Source organism: Clinocottus analis, unplaced genomic scaffold (genome assembly GCF_023055335.1).
Source record: "Clinocottus analis isolate CAN_PGR_092001 unplaced genomic scaffold, fCliAna1.0.p SCAF_17, whole genome shotgun sequence".
NCBI lineage: Eukaryota > Metazoa > Chordata > Actinopteri > Perciformes > Cottidae > Clinocottus > Clinocottus analis.
The window spans coordinates 18,054,805-18,074,804 of NW_027175898.1; the positions used below are offsets into that span (position 1 = coordinate 18,054,805).

At 43.7% G+C, this 20,000-nt stretch overlaps 1 protein-coding gene across 7 annotated transcripts in view; it reads left to right on the forward strand.

Moving 5' to 3' along the window:
- Positions 1–3,163: 3,163 nt before the first annotated feature.
- oatx (organic anion transporter X) overlaps positions 3,164–20,000 on the forward strand; it is a 19,707-nt gene continuing 2,870 nt past the window's right edge. Inside the window, exons 1-13 of one of the 7 annotated variants that reach the window (XM_068580289.1) lie at positions 5,897–6,378; positions 6,853–7,304; positions 8,075–8,239; positions 8,318–8,391; positions 8,489–8,618; positions 12,107–12,210; positions 12,343–12,497; positions 14,543–14,711; positions 14,795–14,918; positions 14,998–15,113; positions 17,060–17,114; positions 18,029–18,099; positions 18,538–18,646. In XM_068580289.1, the coding sequence (XP_068436390.1) occupies positions 7,278–7,304; positions 8,075–8,239; positions 8,318–8,391; positions 8,489–8,618; positions 12,107–12,210; positions 12,343–12,497; positions 14,543–14,711; positions 14,795–14,918; positions 14,998–15,113; positions 17,060–17,114; positions 18,029–18,099; positions 18,538–18,646 (1,299 nt within the window). In that variant the 5' untranslated portion in view covers positions 5,897–6,378; positions 6,853–7,277. Of the gene's footprint in view, positions 3,434–5,896; positions 6,379–6,703; positions 6,778–6,852; positions 7,305–8,074; positions 8,240–8,317; positions 8,392–8,488; positions 8,619–12,106; positions 12,211–12,342; positions 12,498–14,542; positions 14,712–14,794; positions 14,919–14,997; positions 15,114–17,059; positions 17,115–17,939; positions 18,100–18,537; positions 18,647–20,000 lie in introns of those variants that run through there. The other 6 variants (XM_068580287.1, XM_068580283.1, XM_068580286.1 and 3 more) reach the window with 6 other exon arrangements.

Sequence of the window (20,000 nt, forward strand, 5' to 3'; positions counted from 1 at the left end):
CCTCTGTATGGTGACTGTAAACGGGAGCAGAGTGAGACCTCGCAGTGATCTTGTGAAAACATAGCCAGTGGCATCATAAAGTGGGTGGAGTCTACTGAGGAGCTGAAGTGATGCATGATGGGGAACACATCAGAGAGCTGATTGGCTCTTAAATGTTACAACACACACCAAGTTTAGTGTGAAATCAGTAGGCTCGTTCCAGATGAGCCGGTTCTGCGCAGAATGGATCGCCAGCAATCGACGGGCAATGCATGCTGGTTAGATTTGCTCCCGCCTTGCTCTGACGTCGTGCACACGTGGTCAGCGATTCACTCACGAGAGCGAGGAGGCCGTCGATTTCAGAGCAAGACGCAGCAGCAGCTCTCCCCCGCCTGGCTGGCCCAGTGCATGATGGGAAACGCCTGATGTCGTTACATCAGAGAGCTGATTGGCTCTTAGTCTGGCAGCAAACACCACCTGTTGTAGAAAATCCTGTTTTTATGTGTAGTTGTAATACTTAACGCTGGATTGTTGACTGTTAGTCTCAGGTTTAAGCTATAAACATATTTGTGTGGTTTATAATACAAAATCATATTTACATAACACACACATCAAAACCAGTCGTAATGTATTTCACAGGCAGACATGAAAACAACCAAACATGTAGCTACACACACATTTCTACATGAATATATATATTTATAATCACATATGAATGAATTCAAACGTGAACTGAAAACTACAAGAAGACTACATCTTGGAACTAACAGAAGTATTTTGTTTCGTAACTTCCTGTTAATACTTTGAAGGCAGCTGAAAACTGTCGGACTTGATCACAGTTTTTCTTCACCGCCTCCCGCAGCTCTCTGGACTCAGCTAGAACGAACGAGCCTGTTATTTTCTGTACATTTGTAATAATGCTCGTCTCAACTTGTTAAATGAAAGTCACAACATATTTATATTTAAAACCATCAAAAAAGTGTTTTAGACTTTAGATCAACAGATGGAACACAATGCAGAGAAATGCACATTTCTACATGAATGTATATTTATAAACAAATAAATCCAAACGAGGTCTGATGACTACAAGTAGCACAGATCTGACAGGAAGTCTCGGTCTGTGGCTTCCTGTTAGAGGCTAATACCAGGATGCTCTCTGGTTGAGGTTTGGAAACCTGGACGCAGCGCGCGCTGGATTGAATGTGAGAAGCAGCGCGCGGGCTGCAGCGCGTGAGCTCCTCCAGTAACACGAGCCGTAAACATGGCGACTCCTCCGAACTGAGCTTCCTGCCACACGCAGAGGGAAGAAGATCAACATGGAGGGAAACATCGGTGAGTTCCGGACTGATCAGCGCGGAGTTTAGGAACGTATTGATGACGTCAGCCTCTCCTAAAGATCAATAATCAACAAGACGTGATGCTTCTACTGCAGAGATGAAACGATTTTATATATATATATATATATATATATATATATATATATATATATATATATATATATATATATATATATATATATCGTAACATCCACGGCAGCAAGACTCGCAGACGTTGGTCTCATTCACTTGTGGGTTTATTAGACCAAGGTTCACACACAACTGATATGGTAATGGTGCTATTCGCTAACGCTAGCTCACTAAGCGTTTTCCACACACTACCCCTAAAAGCAACCCACAACACACGTACTAGCCCCGAAAAACCCGCCTCTCCCCCTGCTCCACCAATCACAGGCCACAACCCACCAAACGGACGCTGCTTTCCTGTGATTGGCCGGAGAGAGAGAGAGAGATCCCTGTCCGAACATCCCCCCAACAGATACCTGTACAGGGTCGCTACACTATCCCCCCCTTACAAAGTCTCTTGCCCACAAGGGACAACTCGAACAACCACACTTTACCCAAAGAATGGACACCACATGGAACAAAAAAAATGTGTAGACTTCTTTTTTTTTAAACCAGAAGATCAGGGTGAACTACCATCACTTCCAGTGAGACCAGGGCACATTCTTTCCCTCTCTGGAACCTAAGGTCTCACTTCAACTATTAACCGTCCCCTATGGGACACCAAAGTCTCTGAACCGGCCCGGGGTCCTTCTCTGTCTTCTCACCCGGCCCGTCTGGAGAACTGAGTCCCCTGGAGCAGAGGTAGCGGGCGTGACCGCCTCCGGCGCTACCGGAACACCCCCGACCCGGGCCTCTGGGGAGTGTGTGTTGGGGGAACGCTGCGCCCCTGATGTCGGTGGAGACGCGACCCCTCTGTATGTACTGTCCCTTGGGTGGTAACTGCAACCTGTAGACGACCTCGCCCACCCTTTCCAAGACTGTGCAGGGCCCGACCTATTGGCTGTCCAGCTTTGGCCACCGACCCTTCTTTCGCTGTGGATTATAAACCCACACAAGCTCCCCAGCCCAAAAGTGCTGTCCTCTTTCCTTCACGTCATAGTTACGTTTTTGCCTCACACCGGCGCTCCGTTGCTGCTTCCTCAAAAACTCATGGGCAGATTCGAGGCGATCTTGCAGTCTCCTGGCGAACTCGGGGCCGCGGGGAATGAAAGAGGTTTCAGGGGGGCGGCCAAAAGCCATTTCTGCGGGGGTGCGCAGTTCTCTCCCCAGCACGAGGAGGGATGGTGTACAGGATGACGACTCCTGGACTGCCGAGCGACACGCCATGAGCACTAAGGGCAGGTGCTTGTCCCAGTCGCGTTGGTGCTGCGCAGTGAGGATGGCAAGCTGCTGACCCATGGTGCGGTGGAATCTCTCCACTAGCCCATCACTGCGGCCGCAGGGGGAGCTGCGCGTCTTGTGCATGCCCAGGCGCTCACACATAACCGCAAACACCCGTGACTGGAAGTTCCTCCCCTGATCACTGTGAATGGTCTGCGGCACTCCAAAACGACTGAACATGCCTTCCACTAGCGACTCCACGACCGTCTCTGCCTCTTGGTCGGGGATAGCGTACGCCTCAGGCCACTTGGTGAAGCAGTCGATGGCTGTGAGAACGTAGCGATTCCCTCCGTCCGAGCCCCACCACATCCACGGCTGCTCGTTCCATTGGTGCCCGCACGAGAGACTGCTGTAGCGCCGCATGTGAGCGGCCTGGGGGTCCCTTTCGTGCCGTGCAGAGATCGCAGCGACGGCAGAAATCCTCCACATCTCTCCTGCACTGCCCCCAGTAGAAGCCCTGGCGTAGGCGACGTAGTGTTTTGGACACCCCGAAGTGCCCTGACCCTGCAGCCCCGTGCATGGACTCATCACCGCGACACGCAGCCCCTTGGGGACCACCATCTGCCATTTTGCCTCCCCTGTTGCTGGCTCCTTCCAGGCCCGCTGGACTACGCCCAGACTCAGGCGAAGTGATTCGAATTGTGACCACGGCCCTTTGAGGGATTTGGAGGACCCGGCTACGTCCTCCCACTGCGGCCGCTGCCCGGCGCCCACCAACTGTATGGCCGCCTGTAAGTCTGTGTCTTGACTCTGTTGGCTATATATATATATGTGTGTGTGTGTGTGTGTGTGTGTGTGTGTCGTCACTGTAGAATTTCTTCCATCAATATTTTCTGTCAATGTTTCTTTGCCGGAATCTTCAACTTGTTCCATCCGGAAAATTCATGTTAATGCAGAAACTCATGTTCTAGACTCCTGTAAATAATTTGTGTGTGTGTGTGTGTATGTGTATGTGTGTGTGTATGTGTATGTGTGTGTGTGTATGTGTATGTGTGTGTGTGTATGTGTGTGTGTGTGTGTGTGTGTATGTGTGTGTATGTGTGTGTGTGTGTTGCCTTCATGGACATTTTATAGTTTTATCTGCTGGAATAAAGAAAGTCAGAATGAGTGAAGTGTTTTTTAAATTTTATACTGTAATTCCCACAGATACTACAGTGTGTACTGTAACGTGTACTAATGAATGAATGATGAATGAAAAGTACTTTATTAATCTCCAAGGAGAATTCTTTTTGTCAGAGTAGCAGCATCCCACACGTACAGACATCCAATGAAATAAACTAAGCTAAACACACAAATCAAATAAATACCAGGAACAGGGATAACAGATATATACAAAAATAAGAAATATATATATATATATATATATATATATATATATATATATATATATATATATATATATATATATATATATATCGCTAAAATTTTTAGCGATTTAATACCTGCGGTGGGAAAACATGTTTTTTAGGAGGTCTACTATGACTTTCATAATGTCTTAAAAAACAGTTTTTCCTTGGATAAAAAATAAAAATCACAAAATGGAAAAGGCACCGATCTCGTAGAATGACCCTTTCCATGTGTGATTGTTTGCCTCATGTTTTTATTTATCTTTTATGATGATTTTAAATGTTTGTAAAGTGTCTTTGAGTATTATGAAAAGCGCTATATAAATAGCATCTGATAATATTATTGTTATTATGAATATGAAAGACATTAATAATCAGTTTAAAATCCCCAACAGAAACATTGAATTCTTGAACTGACCTGAAAACATCAAAACCATCAAATCTGTAGATAAACGGTTTAATGAATGACAGGTGAGATGACTCGGCAGGTGACCTTTTAACTTCTGTCATATAGTGTCATAAAGTCTATGAATGTCTTACCTGCACAGGTAAATAAATCATCTACTGACACACACACATCTGAGTCTGAAAGTTATACATCGCAATGTGTCGTACAACCTGGATTCCCAAAGAGTTCCCTTCACACGAAAGACTGAAACAATCATCCGTTTCCCAAAATGACAAAGAAAAGTGAAACCACACATTGGCACTCGGATCAGGAGGCAGTTCAGCCATCTTTGCTGCGGTTCTGTGAAGGTTAGCGTTCTTTATGGGTTAGGGTTCTGTGAGGGTTCTGTGATGTGAGGGTTCTGTGAGGGTTCTGTGATGTGAGGGTTCTGTGAGGGTTCTGTGATGTTAGGGTTCTGTGATGTGAGGGTTCTGTGATGTGAGGGTTCTGTGAGGGTTCTGTGATGTGAGGGTTCTGTGATGTGAGGGTTCTGTGAGGGTTCTGTGATGTGAGGGTTCTGTGATGTGAGGGTTCTGTGATGTGAGGGTTCTGTGAGGGTTCTGTGATGTGAGGGTTCTGTGATGTGAGGGTTCTGTGAGGGTTCTGTGATGTGAGGGTTCTGTGATGTGAGGGTTCTGTGATGTTAGGGTTCTGTGATGTGAGGTTTCTGTGATGTGAGGGTTCTGTGATGTGAGGGTTCTGTGAGGGTTCTGTGATGTGAGGGTTCTGTGATGTGAGGGTTCTGTGAGGGTTCTGTGATGTGAGGGTTCTGTGAGGGTTCTGTGATGTGAGGGTTCTGTGAGGGTTATGTGATGTGAGGGTTCTGTGATGTGAGGGTTCTGTGAGGGTTCTGTGATGTGAGGGTTCTGTGAGGGTTCTGTGATGTGAGGGTTCTGTGAGGGTTCTGTGATGTTAGGGTTCTGGAGGGTTATAGTTCTATTAACGTTCTAAGAGGGTTCTGTGAAAAGTATGGTTATGGGTTCTCTCTGCTGTAAGATGATGATGTTGAGTCGCCAGTGTCAACTTTTGAGTTCTTGTTTTATTACGAAGGAAATAAGATTTTGATCAACATTTACATTAATGTTCTTGTCCGTGTAGTTTTTACAAACCAGTGATATGATTATGCTCATTTGATCACACGTGATCAAATGAATCAAATATTCGTGTGTGTGTGTGTGTGCGTGTATATATATATATATATATATATATATATATATATATATATATATATATATATATATATATATATATATTTTCATTCAGCGGGGTCTCGTTGTCGTGCCGTCTGAAGTAAAAACCTGCTGAGATGTTTGTTGGTGGAATCTCTGTCTAAAGAATTCAGGAGAAAACAACTTAAGCGACTCAGCGAGGAGCGAGGACATGAAAACAAAAGTCAGCTGGATGAAGCCCAGGACGTTTGGAAAGGTCAGGGGGAGGCTTCAGAGGCCCGGCGACTGCTGCCAAATGAATCATTTGGTTCCTACAAAAGTAATAAGTCTTTTTCAGTGGTATTGTGTCTGTGAGTAATTAACTACTCATTACTACGTTTGATCTATAAGAGGTGAAACATATGAAGATCATATTCCATCACAACTTCTCACGTTTGTGAGAGGAAGGAGAGCGAGAGAGAGAGAGAGAGAGAGAGAGAGAGAGAGAGAGAGAGAGAGAGAGAGAGAGATTACACTCAACCATTAACTACAAAACAAATGATTGTGAAGCCAAGAAAAACAGAGAGAGGGGGCTCGGTCATGTAACATGTCTCTGACCAGGAGCAGAACAAGACGACAAGAGAGGCAGACAGACAAAAGACAACCAGTTGTTTCTGACTTTCTTCTCCTTTGAACGCGGTCCACCTGTTCAGCCCTGCAGGCCTCATCACGATGTAAGTACATTCTGTCTGATTTACATAGAGTTTGTATTAAGCTGCAACTGTAATCCTTTAAGAAGTCTCACCAGACTCCAGACAAATGCTGCACATTGGCATTCCCTTCCTGTTCAGTAATGTCTTCTAGTAAAGAGACCAAGAACATTCAGCAGGGTTCTCTGACAATGCAGCAGGTGTGGACAGACACGGGGATGTTGTAATTCTGCTGAAGAGGTTTGGGTTAGGGTCTGGACTCATTTGAAGAGGTTTCAATAGTTTGGAAGGAACACTTTGGAGGAGGCTTGGGACAGTTTTAAGAGTTTTGGGTAGTTTGGTGGTCTGGAACAAACTATAGGAGAGTTTGGAGAAGGTTGGAACATATTTTGTCTGTCATCATTTGATATTCAAGCACGGCTCGTAAGTTTCCATGACTCCATTAAAAAAAAAGTTTGTGCAAATTAGTGTATTTTTATGAATTCTTCTTTTGTTCAGTTTTGTTAGTGAACATCAAATCCTGAAGACCCCACTTTCTGTTATTATTGCTGCTGGGGACCTTGAGGTGCCATTGGATCAGACCTCTTGGGGACCTTGAGGTGCCATTGGATCAGATCTCTTGGGGACCTTGAGGTGTCATTGGATCAGACCTCTTGGGGACCTTGAGGTGCCATTGGATCAGACCTCTTGGGGACCTTCAGGTGCCATTGGATCAGATCTCTTGGGGACCTTGAGGTGTCATTGGATCAGACCTCTTGGGGACCTTCAGGTGCCATTGGATCAGACCTTTTGGGGACCTTGAGGTGCCATTGGATCAGATCTCTTGGGGACCTTGAGGTGCCATTGGATCAGACCTTTTGGGGCTCACAGTGGTGCTGAAACAGCTCGTGACTGTAAAGTACAGTTGTGTTCCTTGAAAGAAGATGGGTTTCTCTGATCTACTGGAGGAGGTCAGGCAGTTTAATGAACTACTGCTGAGTACTGCATCAAGTACTAACCAGTACCAAGTCAAGTACTTTGGTGACTGCGTTGTGTACTCTGCTTAATCTGTTGTATAGTGTAATTATTGCATTAAGTAATCTGGTTACGGCTTTATTTATTCTTGGCACTACGCTAATTAAACTGATTAATGTCATGTAATCTGATGACTGCGTCATGTAATCTGATTACTGCATCGTATAATGTGATTACTGCATCATATAATCTGATTACTGCATTGTATAATGTGATTACTGTGTCGTATAATCAAATTAATATCATATAATCTGATTACTGCATCATATAATCTAATTACTGCGTTGTATAATCAAATTAATGTCATATAATCTGATTACTGCATCATATAATTTGATTACTGCATTTTATAATCTAATGTCATATAATTTGATGACTGCATCATGTAATCTGATTACTGCATCATATAATCTGATTACTGCGTTGTATAATCAAATTAATGTCATATAATCTGATTACTGCATCATATAATTTGATAACTGCATTTTATAATCTAACGTCATATAATCTGATTAATGCATCATGGAATGTGATAAATGTGTCATATAATTTGATGACTGTATCATATAATCAAATTACTGCATCATATAATCTGATTACTGCATCATATAATCTGATCAGTGTTATGTAATCTGATGAATGCGTCATGTCATCTGATTTAATTCATCATGTACTCTCTCCCTCGAACCACCGTTGCCATGGAAAGGTGGGCGGATTTGGCAAGTACCAGTGGCTCCATGTGACTCTCATCAGTTTACCTGGTTTGATGATGGCGAGTCAGAACCTCATGAACAACTTTGTCTCAGGAATTCCCAACCACCATTGCAGCCTGCCGGCCAATCACACGCCCTACAACCTGTCTCAATACCAGGTAACCTGTCTCTACCTGTCCAATTAGTTAATCAATCCACTCTGTACTATGATCGATACATGTGATTGGTTGTTGCAGGTGGAGGAGAAACAGTTTATCAAAGCCTTCATCCCTATGGACCCATCAGGAACGAGACTGGAACGCTGCAGGAGGTCAAAGCTTTCATTCTTTCTTTCCTCTCAAGATTGCATTGTGTTGATGAATAAAGTCCCTCTGACATCACTTCCTGTTCCACTTGCTGCTGTTCAGGTACATTGAACCTCAGTGGCAGCTGTTAGTCCCAAACAACACAGCTAATGTTAGCCAGCTACAGACAGAAGGATGTTTGGATGGATGGACATTCGACAACTCAGAGTTCCTCGCCACCACCGTCTCCGAGGTAACGAGGAGAAAGCTGCTCACTTTTATCAACACTGAGGTCAATGAGGAAGTAGTTCTGAGAGAGTGATGACGTAGTGTTTATTTAGGAGGTAATAATGTATCTTTAGGCGGTAGTAATGTATATTTAGGAGTAGGGGTGTCACAATACCAAAAATTCAGTAGTTGGATCCAATACCAGTAAAATAACACGATTCTCAATACCAATTTTGATACCACAATGGAAAAAAGGTTCCATGTACTGAAACTTGAAACATGGACTTCTTTATTAAAATATTTGAAAAACACCCGACACGTTTGCTGCACCACACTTCACTAAAAGTTTTGGTTTAATTTCCAGATTTAGAATTAGCTGAGGAGTGAGTCCTCCTGCCTCATTTCCATCTCTGTTGAGAGTTGCGCATGCCCAGAACTGATGGTGAATGGGTCCGCCCACTTACTGCCAAAAATAAATCTTCCATCGCAATGCGCCGTTCTGCTAGCTCAGTCAGTGCACAAAACCGTCTGCATTTGCTTCAAAACGATTCGTTCTCTTGAGAAGCTAATGTCAACAGTTTCTTTCGGTGTACACTGATTTTCCAGAGATAGCTGTTGCTTGAGTTCCACTAATGTTCACCACCTCCACTGTGTGCGAGCCACGCCAGCTCGGTAGGCTCCACGTGCAGTTCCTCAGCACGCAGCGATTCCGTGAGCGAGGTACTTAAGTAAGTTAGCGCGGCGCTAGCGCGGCATGTAGCTTTCTGTCTGTTGATCTAGTGGCGAAGATTTTTTTAAAAATTTTTTATCACATATTTTTCAAAACTTTACAAGTACCATGTTCTTATATATACATATATATATATACATATATATATATATATATATACATATATATATACATATACATATATATATACATATATATATATATATATATATATATATATATATATATATATATCCATCCATCCATCCATCCATTTTCATCTGCTTATCCGGGGTCGGGTCGCGGTGGCAGCACCTAGCAGACCGACCCAGGCTTCCCTCTCACCCGCAACATGTTCCAGCTCGTTCTGGGGACCCCGAGACGTTCCCAGGCCAGCCGGGAGATATAATCCCTCCAGCGTGTCCTGGGTCTTCCCCGGGGCCTCTTCCCAGTTGGACGTGCCTGGAAAACCTCTAATGGGAGGCGTCCAGGAGGCATCCGGATGAGATGCTGAACCACCTCAGCTGACTCCTTTCGATACGAAGGAGCAGCGGCTCGACTCCAAGCTCCCTCCTGATGTCCGAGCTCCTTACCCTATCTCTAAGGCTGAGCCCTACAAAGGAACCTCATCTCCTTACTCTATCTCTAAGGCTGAGCCCTACAGAGGAACCTCATCTCCTTACCCTATCTCTAAGGCTGAGCCCTACAAAGGAACCTCATCTCCTTACTCTATCTCTAAGGCTGAGCCATACAGAGGAACCTCATCTCCTTACCCTATCTCTAAGGCTGAGCCCTACAGAGGAACCTCATCTCCTTACCCTATCTCTAAGGCTGAGCCCGGTCACCCTACAGAGGAAGCTCATTTCGGCCGCTTGTATCCGCGACCTCGTTCTTTCGGTCACGACCCAGAGTTTGTGACCATAGGTGAGGGTTGGAACGTAGACCGACCAGTAAGTGGAGAGCTTCACCTTCTGACTCAGCTCCCTCTTCACCAAGACGGACCGGTACAGCGCCTGTTTTACTGCTGCAGCCGCACCGATCCACCTGTCCATCTCCCGCTCCACCTTACCCTCACTCGTGAACAAGACCAGGAGATACTTGAACTCCTTCGCTTGGGGCGATATATATATATATATATATATATATATATATATATATATATATATATATATATATATATATATATATACATATATATATATATACATATATATATATATATATATATAGATAGATAGATATATAAATAAAATAGGATAAGAAAAAAAAACACTTCACTATATATATATATATATATACATATATATATATATATATATATATATATATATATGTATCTATATATATATATATATATATATATATATATATATATATATATAGATACATATATATAGATAGATAGATAGATAGATATATAAATAAAATAGGATAAGAAAAAAAAACACTTCACTGTTTTCCCTTCTTTTTAAAAAAAAAAATCATAAGTCAGTTAGAACGCCCTTAAAAGACAACTAACCGTTTAAAACCTCACACAGAGCTTTTTTTATGCACCATTGATCCTCAAAAGACTCAAGATCAGCGATGTGGTGATAAAACCTGAAATCGAGCCAGAGTCTGGCCCGGAGGTTTGTCCTCCACGCTGCCGCCACTTCCTGCCCATCCCCCTGCTCTACATTCCTCTTCCTGGTCATGTAAATGGCCAGTTTGGCTTCGGCTGCGAGGAAGTTGAGGAGCTGCCGCTCGTTTTTAAAACTTTTGTTGTAGCCCACTCCCATGATAAAAATCTTGTCAGTAAAAGCAACGCCAAAGCGTGTAAAAACCAATGTTACAACAGAGAAGAGACTGGTGAGTCTCTTACACTCAGTGAAAATGTGGTAAATTGTCTCTCGTATTACACAAAATGGGCACCCGTTAAGAACAGTGGGATTAAGAACAGATAAAAAGCAAAAGCGTGCAGGCAAGAGACACGAGGAGAACAAGCAGCGCCGGCTGTTGGCATCGGCGCTCACGGTACTTATGGTACCTCCAAAAAATAGGCATCGTCCGTGTTCGATATTTTAGTCTCGAAAGGTACCGTAAATATTAGTTCTTGTGACAACCCTATTTAGGAGGTAGTAGTGTATATTTAGGAGGTAGTAGTGTATCTTTATGAGGTATTAATGTATCTTTATGAGGTAGTAATCTGTCTTTAGGATGTATTAGTTTATCTTTAGGAGGTAATAGTCTGCCTTTATGAGTGGTTACTTTAGGAGATTGTGGTTATACTTTAGGAGGTTGTAGTGATACTTTAGGAGGTTGTCTGGATACTTTAGAAGGTTGTAGTGATACTTTAGGAGGTTGTAGTGATACTTTAGGAGGTTGTAGTGATACTTTAGAAGGTTGTAGTGATACTTTAGAAGGTTGTAGTGATAACTTTAGGAGGTTGTAGTGATACTTTAGGAGGTTGTAGTGATACTTTAGAAGGTTGTCTGGATACTTTAGGAGGTTGTATTGATACTTTAGGAGGTTGTCTGGATACTTTAGAAGGTTGTAGTGATACTTTAGGAGGTTGTAGTGATACTTTAGGAGGTTGTCTGGATACTTTAGGAGGTTGTGGTGATACTTTAGGAGGGTGTAGTGATACTCTAGGAGTTTGTAGTGATACTTTAAAACGTTGCATTGATACTTAAGGAGGGTGTAGTGATACTCTAGGAGTTTGTAGTGATACTTTAAAACGTTGTATTGATACTTCAAGAGGTTGTAGTGATACTCCAGTCGGTTGTAGTGATACTATCACTCTGGATTGGTCTCTTTTTTTTCAGTGGGAGCTAGTGTGTTCTCTGCGTCCTCTGAAACAGATGATTCAAACCATCTATATGGGTGGAGTTTTAACAGGAGCCATTATTTTTGGAGGTCTTTCAGACAGGTAAGACTCACCGGTTAAAACTGCAAACCATGTTTAGTTGCATATTGTCTGCTCTCCAAACCTGTGCAATCCAAAACCTGTAAATTTCCCTTTTTGTCTGTCTGTCTCTCCGTCCGTCTCTTTCTCTCTCAGGTTTGGGAGGCGGTCTGTCCTTATTTGGTCGTACCTGCAACTGGGGATTCTCGGTTGTAGCTCCTCCCTCTCTCCTTCATACACCGCCTATTGCGTGTTTAGGTTTTTGAGTGGGATGGCGGTGTCCGGCATCATCCTGAATGCAGTCTCACTGAGTACCTGTCTGTCTGTCTGTCTGCTTGTGTACCTCTCTGTCTACCTGTATTGTAGTGTCACAGGATGTTGCAAGGGCCAGCTAGGGAGAGGCAGTGCAAAAGAGCTGAAAAATAGGCACAATCTGAGCACTTGCAGCTGGTGAGTGATGAGGCAGTCTGGGAGATGTAGTGTCAACCACGGCGGCCATTTTGTGGTGTGGGCGCTGTTCCTGAGTGAAAATTTATCGCCCCTCCATTACCTGTCCCCTTGTGACGCCACACACCCCTTCCCCCAGGCCTGTCATCCTCGGAAGGGGGAATGAGGCCCAGAAGGCATCAAAGGCATCATGGCGGGACAGGGAATCTGCGTTTACATGGTGCCGCCCCGGCCTGTGAATACAAGAGAAATTGAAAGGCTTAAGAACCACTTAGTTACCCTGCTGTGTGTCCTTTGTTTTTTGCTATCTATTGTAAAGGCAAATGATCCGTCTCCAGAGTGAACCTCCTTCCAGGCGGAAGGATTTGAGGGTTTCCAAGGCCCATTTTAAGGCTAGGCACTCTTTCTCCACTGTGGTATAGTGGTGGTAATGTTGGTGGTAATTCCCAAAAAGGACCTCCTGTGCTTTTTTGCTCAATGGTTTTGGCCAGTCTTGGATGGCACAGACTTTTGCCGCCTGGGGTTTGACAAGTCCCTGCCTGATGGTATACCTAAAGTAAGTGGTCTCCCCAAAAGCCAGCTAACATTTCTTGGGGTTCGCTGTCGAGCCAGCCTGTCTAAGAGAGTCCAGGACCTTCTGCACACACAGTAAATGTCTGACCGCTGAATCAAGGACGTAGTAGTGAGTCTTTAGGACGTAGTAGTGTGTCTTTAAAAGGTAGTAGTGTTTTTTAGGAGGTAGTAGGGATTCTTTATGAGGTAATAGTGTGTCTTTGGGAGGTTGTAGTGATACTTTAGGATGTTGCTTTGGTACTTTAGGAGGTTGTCTTGATACTTTAGGAGGCGTCAAGCCTGCCTGTGGGAGGGAGTCCAGCACCTTCTGCACATGCAGTAAATGTCTGACCTCTGAATCAAACATCATCAAAATAGGCAAGTGCAAACTTTTGATCCATCCATGGATGGGGTTTATCCACCTGATCCATCAAGCGTGGGAGCTCCAAACAGAGGGCATCATACGGTACTGCCAAAGGACGGTTATGGCTTGTACTTTTTGTCAGGATGATAGGGCTTGAGCAGGCACTCTTGGATTTCTCAATCATGCTCAACTCCAACATCTTCCTTACCTCCTCGTCAATCAGCTTCTTGCTGGCCTCCAGCACCCAATACAACTTGTGGTTCACTGATTTTTACGGCTGGGTACGTACCTCATGTTCCACCATGTGGGTGCAGCCTCGGAGGGATGAAAAGACATCCTGATTACCTTCCACAAGCTCCTCTGCCTGCTGCAGCTGGTGGGTGGACAGGTCTGGGCCAAGCTGCACTTCGTTCCGGTGCATGGTATCAGTGTGTGAATTATGTCACGTAGTGTTAAAGCGCTGGTGGTCGGAAGACTAGAAAAGCGCTATACAAGTCCATTTACCATATGGCTCCTGCCAAGAACTTACATTCCACTAGGACTCTGTCTCCTTGGTTGAATTCCCTGGGTTGGGCTGCTCGATTATAAGTTGCTCTCTGATCCCTCTGAGCCTTCTCCATGTGCTCCTTCACTTTGGAAACACAGCTGCTATCCCTTCTGGCATCGCCCCCACCTGCTCATCCTACGATGGGGACAGGGTTGCTCCTCCCACATCACCCTGGCTATGTCTAGGAGGCTGAGGAACTTCTCCCCCTGCAAACAGAAGTTAGGGTAGCAGTTGGCAGTTTTTTTCTGTCTTTGTCAATGGCCTTTCTTAGCATGGCTGTGAGGCTCATGTTGAACCTCTCTACTAACTGTCTGTCTACCTCTTTGGCTACCTGCCTGTCTACCTGTCAGTATGTCTGTCGATTGTGAAATGCACGTTGTGATGATGTGTCCTCAGAGGTTGATCAGCATGTCAGTCTACCTGTCTGTCTATCTGTCTGTCTCCAGAGGTGGAGTGGATCCCAACCAAACAAAGGACGTTAGTGGGCACGCTCACCTCATTCTTTTTCACCTTTGGTCAGATGATCCTGGCAGGGCTTGCCTATTGGCTGAGAGACTGGAGGAAATTACAGCTAGTTGTCTGTGCCCCTATGTTCCTGTTCTTCAGCTACAGCTGGTCAGTCCACTTTCAAATGTACTTTATTTTCTGCTCTCTGATTGGTTGGGGAGTTCTGATCTTTCGGCTCTCTGATTGGTCAGGTGGTACGTAGAGTCAGCTCGTTGGTTGGTTCTGAACCGTCAATCTGACCAGGCCTTAAAGAGTCTTCATCGAGTCGCTCGATTCAATGGAAAACCAGAAGTTGTTGACAAATTAACCCTGGAGGTGAGCCGTCAGTCTGTCCCGTCTATAAAGATGTGTGATGTCCAATCAGAAGCTGAGATCAGTCCTTTTTTACCTGCAGGTTCTGCACTCTCACATGAATAAGGAGATTGAGTCGAGTCATTCAACATTCACAGCATATGATCTACTGAAGACCAGAGTGATGAGACGGATCTCCATCTGTCTGGTGGTTGTCTGGTCAGAAACCTTTACCTCAATTGAAATACTATTAATTTAATTTTGATCAAAGGGTTAGGTTTTTTTAAGAGATGTTTTAAGACAATCGCAAATTAGTAATCCACAGTAATTTTGGAGGGAAATGCATGAATAGGGTCTGAAGATGAGCAAGTTGATTCCAAAGAATAACTTAATGGAAGTAGTGAGTCTTCATTTGAGACTGATCAAATATTGAGGTGGGAAACAGATTATAGTCATACATGTCATACTCCTCTTCTACGAGGACAACTGTGAAGACAACTGTAGTCAGTGGTGAGCAGGGTTATCCTTCAGTCAGAGGATCGACGGTTCGAGCCCCGCCTCCACTAGTCCATGTCGACGTGTCCTTGGGCAAGACACTTAACAAATTACTGTTCTACAGTGTGTGAATGTTACTTAGTCCTGAAGGACAGGTGGCTCCTCCCATCAATATATGAACGGTGTGGATGGGTGAAGACTGGAAAAGAGATAAACAAGTACACTTAATTTACCATATTATATTTAGTGGTTCATTCTGTAATCACATTTGTAAATTAATATGTGGCCTTTAAAATGTGGTGTAACTGTTAGTAGTATAGTCAGATCCCACAAGGGCAGAAGGTAGTACAAAACGATAAACTTAAGAGGACATCCGCGTGCTTTCAAAATGTTATATTTGAAATCCACATACAAGTCAAGCCTAGCGTTCCATTAAAAGACAAAGCCATCATGTACCTGATCAGCTTGTAAACATTATTCAGGTTTCCTCAATAATAGACTAAATAATGTGTGTTTTATGGAGTGTTGGTGGATTATGAATAGGCGTCGTTTGCAGTGTGAGTAAATTTGCTCAGGTGTTGATGCTCCTGTGTTTTATAAAGCATCACATCCACATTAACTACCGGTTTCAGGCTGTTCTCATACAGCATTTGTAGCTTTTTATAGCATACCTATAAAAAAATACTATGCTGTAATTCATAGATATCCCACAAAATCAATTTGTATGGAATCATAAACCTGAAATTATAAAGACTGCAAACATCTCAAACAGAATGGGCGGTAGCAAAGTCCTTTCAATCTGGGGACAGCTGCTCGAGCCTCGTGTGAAACAAATTATCCCCACTTCAGTAGTTATTTTAACCCAAACCACCATCTTTTCTTTAACCCTCACCCAACCTAACTAAAACCTTCTGTTGCCTCAACGCGACTAAGTATTTGACCATGTCGGCATGCAATTGACACGTGTTGCTGGACTTTCATTGGAAAACACTGGAAAAATGTGTAAGATATCACACAAGGAATTGTATGTAAATGATTGCCGGACTGGTCGGCTTCCTGCTCCTTTTGGGGTACGCAGGGAAATGTGGTCTCCCACACTTCATGTAAATAATACAGATGTATTGATTAACAATATAAACATTTATATTCTGTTTAATGCTAATGACATTGTGTTGGTTGCAGAGAAAAACATGAATCTCCACAATATGCTGCATATTATGGGTTTATGGTGCAGTAAAAGAAGACTTGCTATTTATTGACAGTGAAAAAAGGCATATTATATATTTTGGAAAGCAACAGAGCCATTTGTTTGGAACACTTCCTATAAAATATCTTGGATTTGTAAACTGTACTTGTATAGATCTTTCCTATTCTTCCGACCACTCAAAGCACTTTAACACTGCTTGTCATCATTCATCCATTCACACCAACCCATTCATACATTGATGGGAGGAGCTACCATGATGGGAGGAGCTACCATGCAAGGTGCCACCTAGCCATCAGGACTAACCAACATTCACACACTGTAGGTCGGGGGTCAAACCGCCAATTCTCTTTTCGAAGGACAACCCTGCTCGCCACTGACCCACGGTTGGTCACATGTCTACCTATCTACCTGCCCACTTGTCTACCTATCCACCTGTCTATCAGCAGTATGTCTTCCTCTCCAGGTTCTCCACCAGTTTTGCGTACTACGGTTTGGCAATGGATCTCCAGAAGTTTGGGGTGAGTCACATGAATAGCAATCTTCCTTTGCACCTGATCCACCTGAGACTTGAGGTCCAGATCATGTGGGTTTGAAGGTAGAGATATTAAAGATACCTGAGGTCCATATCATGTGGGTTTGAAGGTAGAGATATTAAAGATACCTGAGGTCCAGATCATGTGGGTTTGAAGGTAGAGATATTAAAGATACCTGAGGTCCAGATCATGTGGGTTTGAAGGTAGAGATATTAAAGATACCTGAGGTCCAGATCATGTGGGTTTGAAGGTAGAGATATTAAAGATACCTGAGGTCCAGATCATGTGGGTTTGAAGGTAGAGATATTAAAGATACCTGAGGTCCAGATCATGTGGGTTTGAAGGTAGAGATATTAAAGATACCTGAGGTCCAGATCATGTGGGTTTGAAGGTAGAGATATTAAAGATACCTGAGGTCCAGATCATGTGGGTTTGAAGGTGAAAATAGGAAGGTCTTAAGGAGCTCTTAATGTCTGTATAAGACGCGTTGGGTTTTCAGCAATGTAGACAAGTAGAACAGTAGACATGCCCAAAATAAACCACTGAGTTTGGGAGATAATGGTTGGGCTTGATGTAGGGATGTAAACTAACTCAATGTACGGACACATCATTAACACATCACTGATGTTACTTCTAAATAACTCAACATCACTTCGGGACTCTAATGTAAACCATCCATAGCTTGTTTTCTGAGTGTCTCATAATGAGGGATGCTTTACGCATGGTTGGTTTTGCTTTCTGTTTCATGTTGATTTATGTTCACTTTTGTTTCGCCCTTCGTGTCCTCCTATTGGCTGCTGGTTGTTACAGGTGAGTATCTACCAGATGCAGATAATTTTTGCAGCTGTTGATTTTCCTGCCAAACTGATGGCTCTGGGCATGCTCACTTACCTGGGGAGGAGGGTCTCTCAGGCCACCTGCCTCTTTCTGGCTGCTCTCATCATCTTCGCCAATATCTTCGTCCCCACAGGTAAGAAACCTGATAGATCTAATAGACATTAATACACAATAGTACTCACTAATACACATTATACACACTAAAAGACCTTAAAAGACATTGATACACACAAGTAGCAAATGCACAGTTATAGACACTATAGGCCTTTACATTTTGTTGATCGATTGTCACTTGTCAAGGGACTTGAGTGACATTGTCTTTCTTTTAGAAAACTCACTAAGAGCTTGTGTTGCCTCAGCCTGACTTCCTGTGAAGACAGAAGTTAATTTTGAAAAGATCACAGTCAAATGTGGACAGAAAACACAAATATTCAAACACATTTGTCATTGTATACTCATGAGAACCCTCAGTGCCCTCCACCCCCAACACACGCGTATTCATATTACACTGTGAATAAACTTAAACAAATGATATCATGACTCATAATCAGTCCACATAATGAACACACAGACATGCAGACCTTGAGGACCGTGTTTGCGTGTCTGGGGAAAGGTTTCACCTCGGCCTCCTTCACCACCGTCTACCTGTACACCGGAGAGCTCTACCCCACCGTCATCAGGTGAGACACGCTGCCCTTCAGCAAGGCATGTCTTTACTGATATAATGAAGACATGTTCGAGGACATAATCTCCACCTTAACCTGGTGGAGGAGTTTGAGTGGCTCTGTGATTCTGGGAGCAATGTTGTCCAGGGCGTCATCAGGTCTCGGGGTAGAGCCCAGACTAAGAGCGGTTAAAAGAAACCTGGCCCACGGACTTCAGCTACCTCACCAGGACCAGTGAAACCGGGGCACTCTGAACCCGAGTGGTATCTTGTTGTTGGACTTCAGTGCTGGCCGCGGTTTGTCCCTAACAAACACCTTGTCGGAGTATAAGGTGGCTCAGGAGTTCCCCTGGTACCAGAACACCTGAGGCCAGAGGTCAATGATCGACTTTGTAATCATATTATCTGATCTGCGACCTGTCTTGGACACTCGGGTGAAGAGAGGAGCAGAGCTGTCAACTGAAGGGGGGATGATCCGCCCTGAGATGCTGAAGGCGCTGGACGTTGTTGGGCTGACATGCCTCTTCAATGTCGCATGGGGATCGGGAACAGAGCCCATGGCAGACCAGAGGTGGTTCCCATTTCAAAAAAGGGTGAAAGTCAGCATAGAGTTAGCACCTCCAAATGTGCTCTGCTGGAACCCGGTGGATTGCTCCCTGCAGGTGGGGACAGAGTGCCGAGCCCAAGCGAAGGAGTTCGAGTCTTGGGGTCTCGTTCACGAGTGCGATTCAGGTGGAGCGGGAGATGGACAGGGGGACCGCAACGGAGTTTCCTCCGTAAGGCAAGGAAAAGCAAGTTTATTTGTGTAGGGCATTTCAACAAGGTGATTCAAAGTGCTTCACATAAAAACATTAAAAGCATCAAAACATAATGCAGAAGAAAACAAGATTTTAAAACAATTCAAAACATTCATTAAAACATTACAAAAAAAATCAAAAAGCTAAAATTAGAATAAAAGTTGCAACATAGTTTAAGAAATATAATTCAAACAGAAAACACCGAACAGTAAAGACTTCAAGACTTCAGTCTGGATTAAAAGGAGCTGAGAGTCTCAGCAGAGCTGCGCCTTTCAGGGACTTTGTTCCAGCTTTGTGGAGCAGAACAGATTTAGTTTTTACGAAGGCCTGTGAACACACCGTTACAGTAGTCCAGTCTACTGAAGATAAATAAATGCATGGCTAAGTTTTTCCAGATTCTGTTGAGACATAAATTGATTTTCATAATCTGAGCCAGTGGAAGCATATAGATGTAGAACAGAAGAGGCCTCTGTATTGAACCTTGAGGAACACCACACGTCATCCTAGTCGGCTCTGATGTGTAATTATTAGGGCTGGGCAAAGTTGGAAAAAATTAACTGATTAATCGCATGC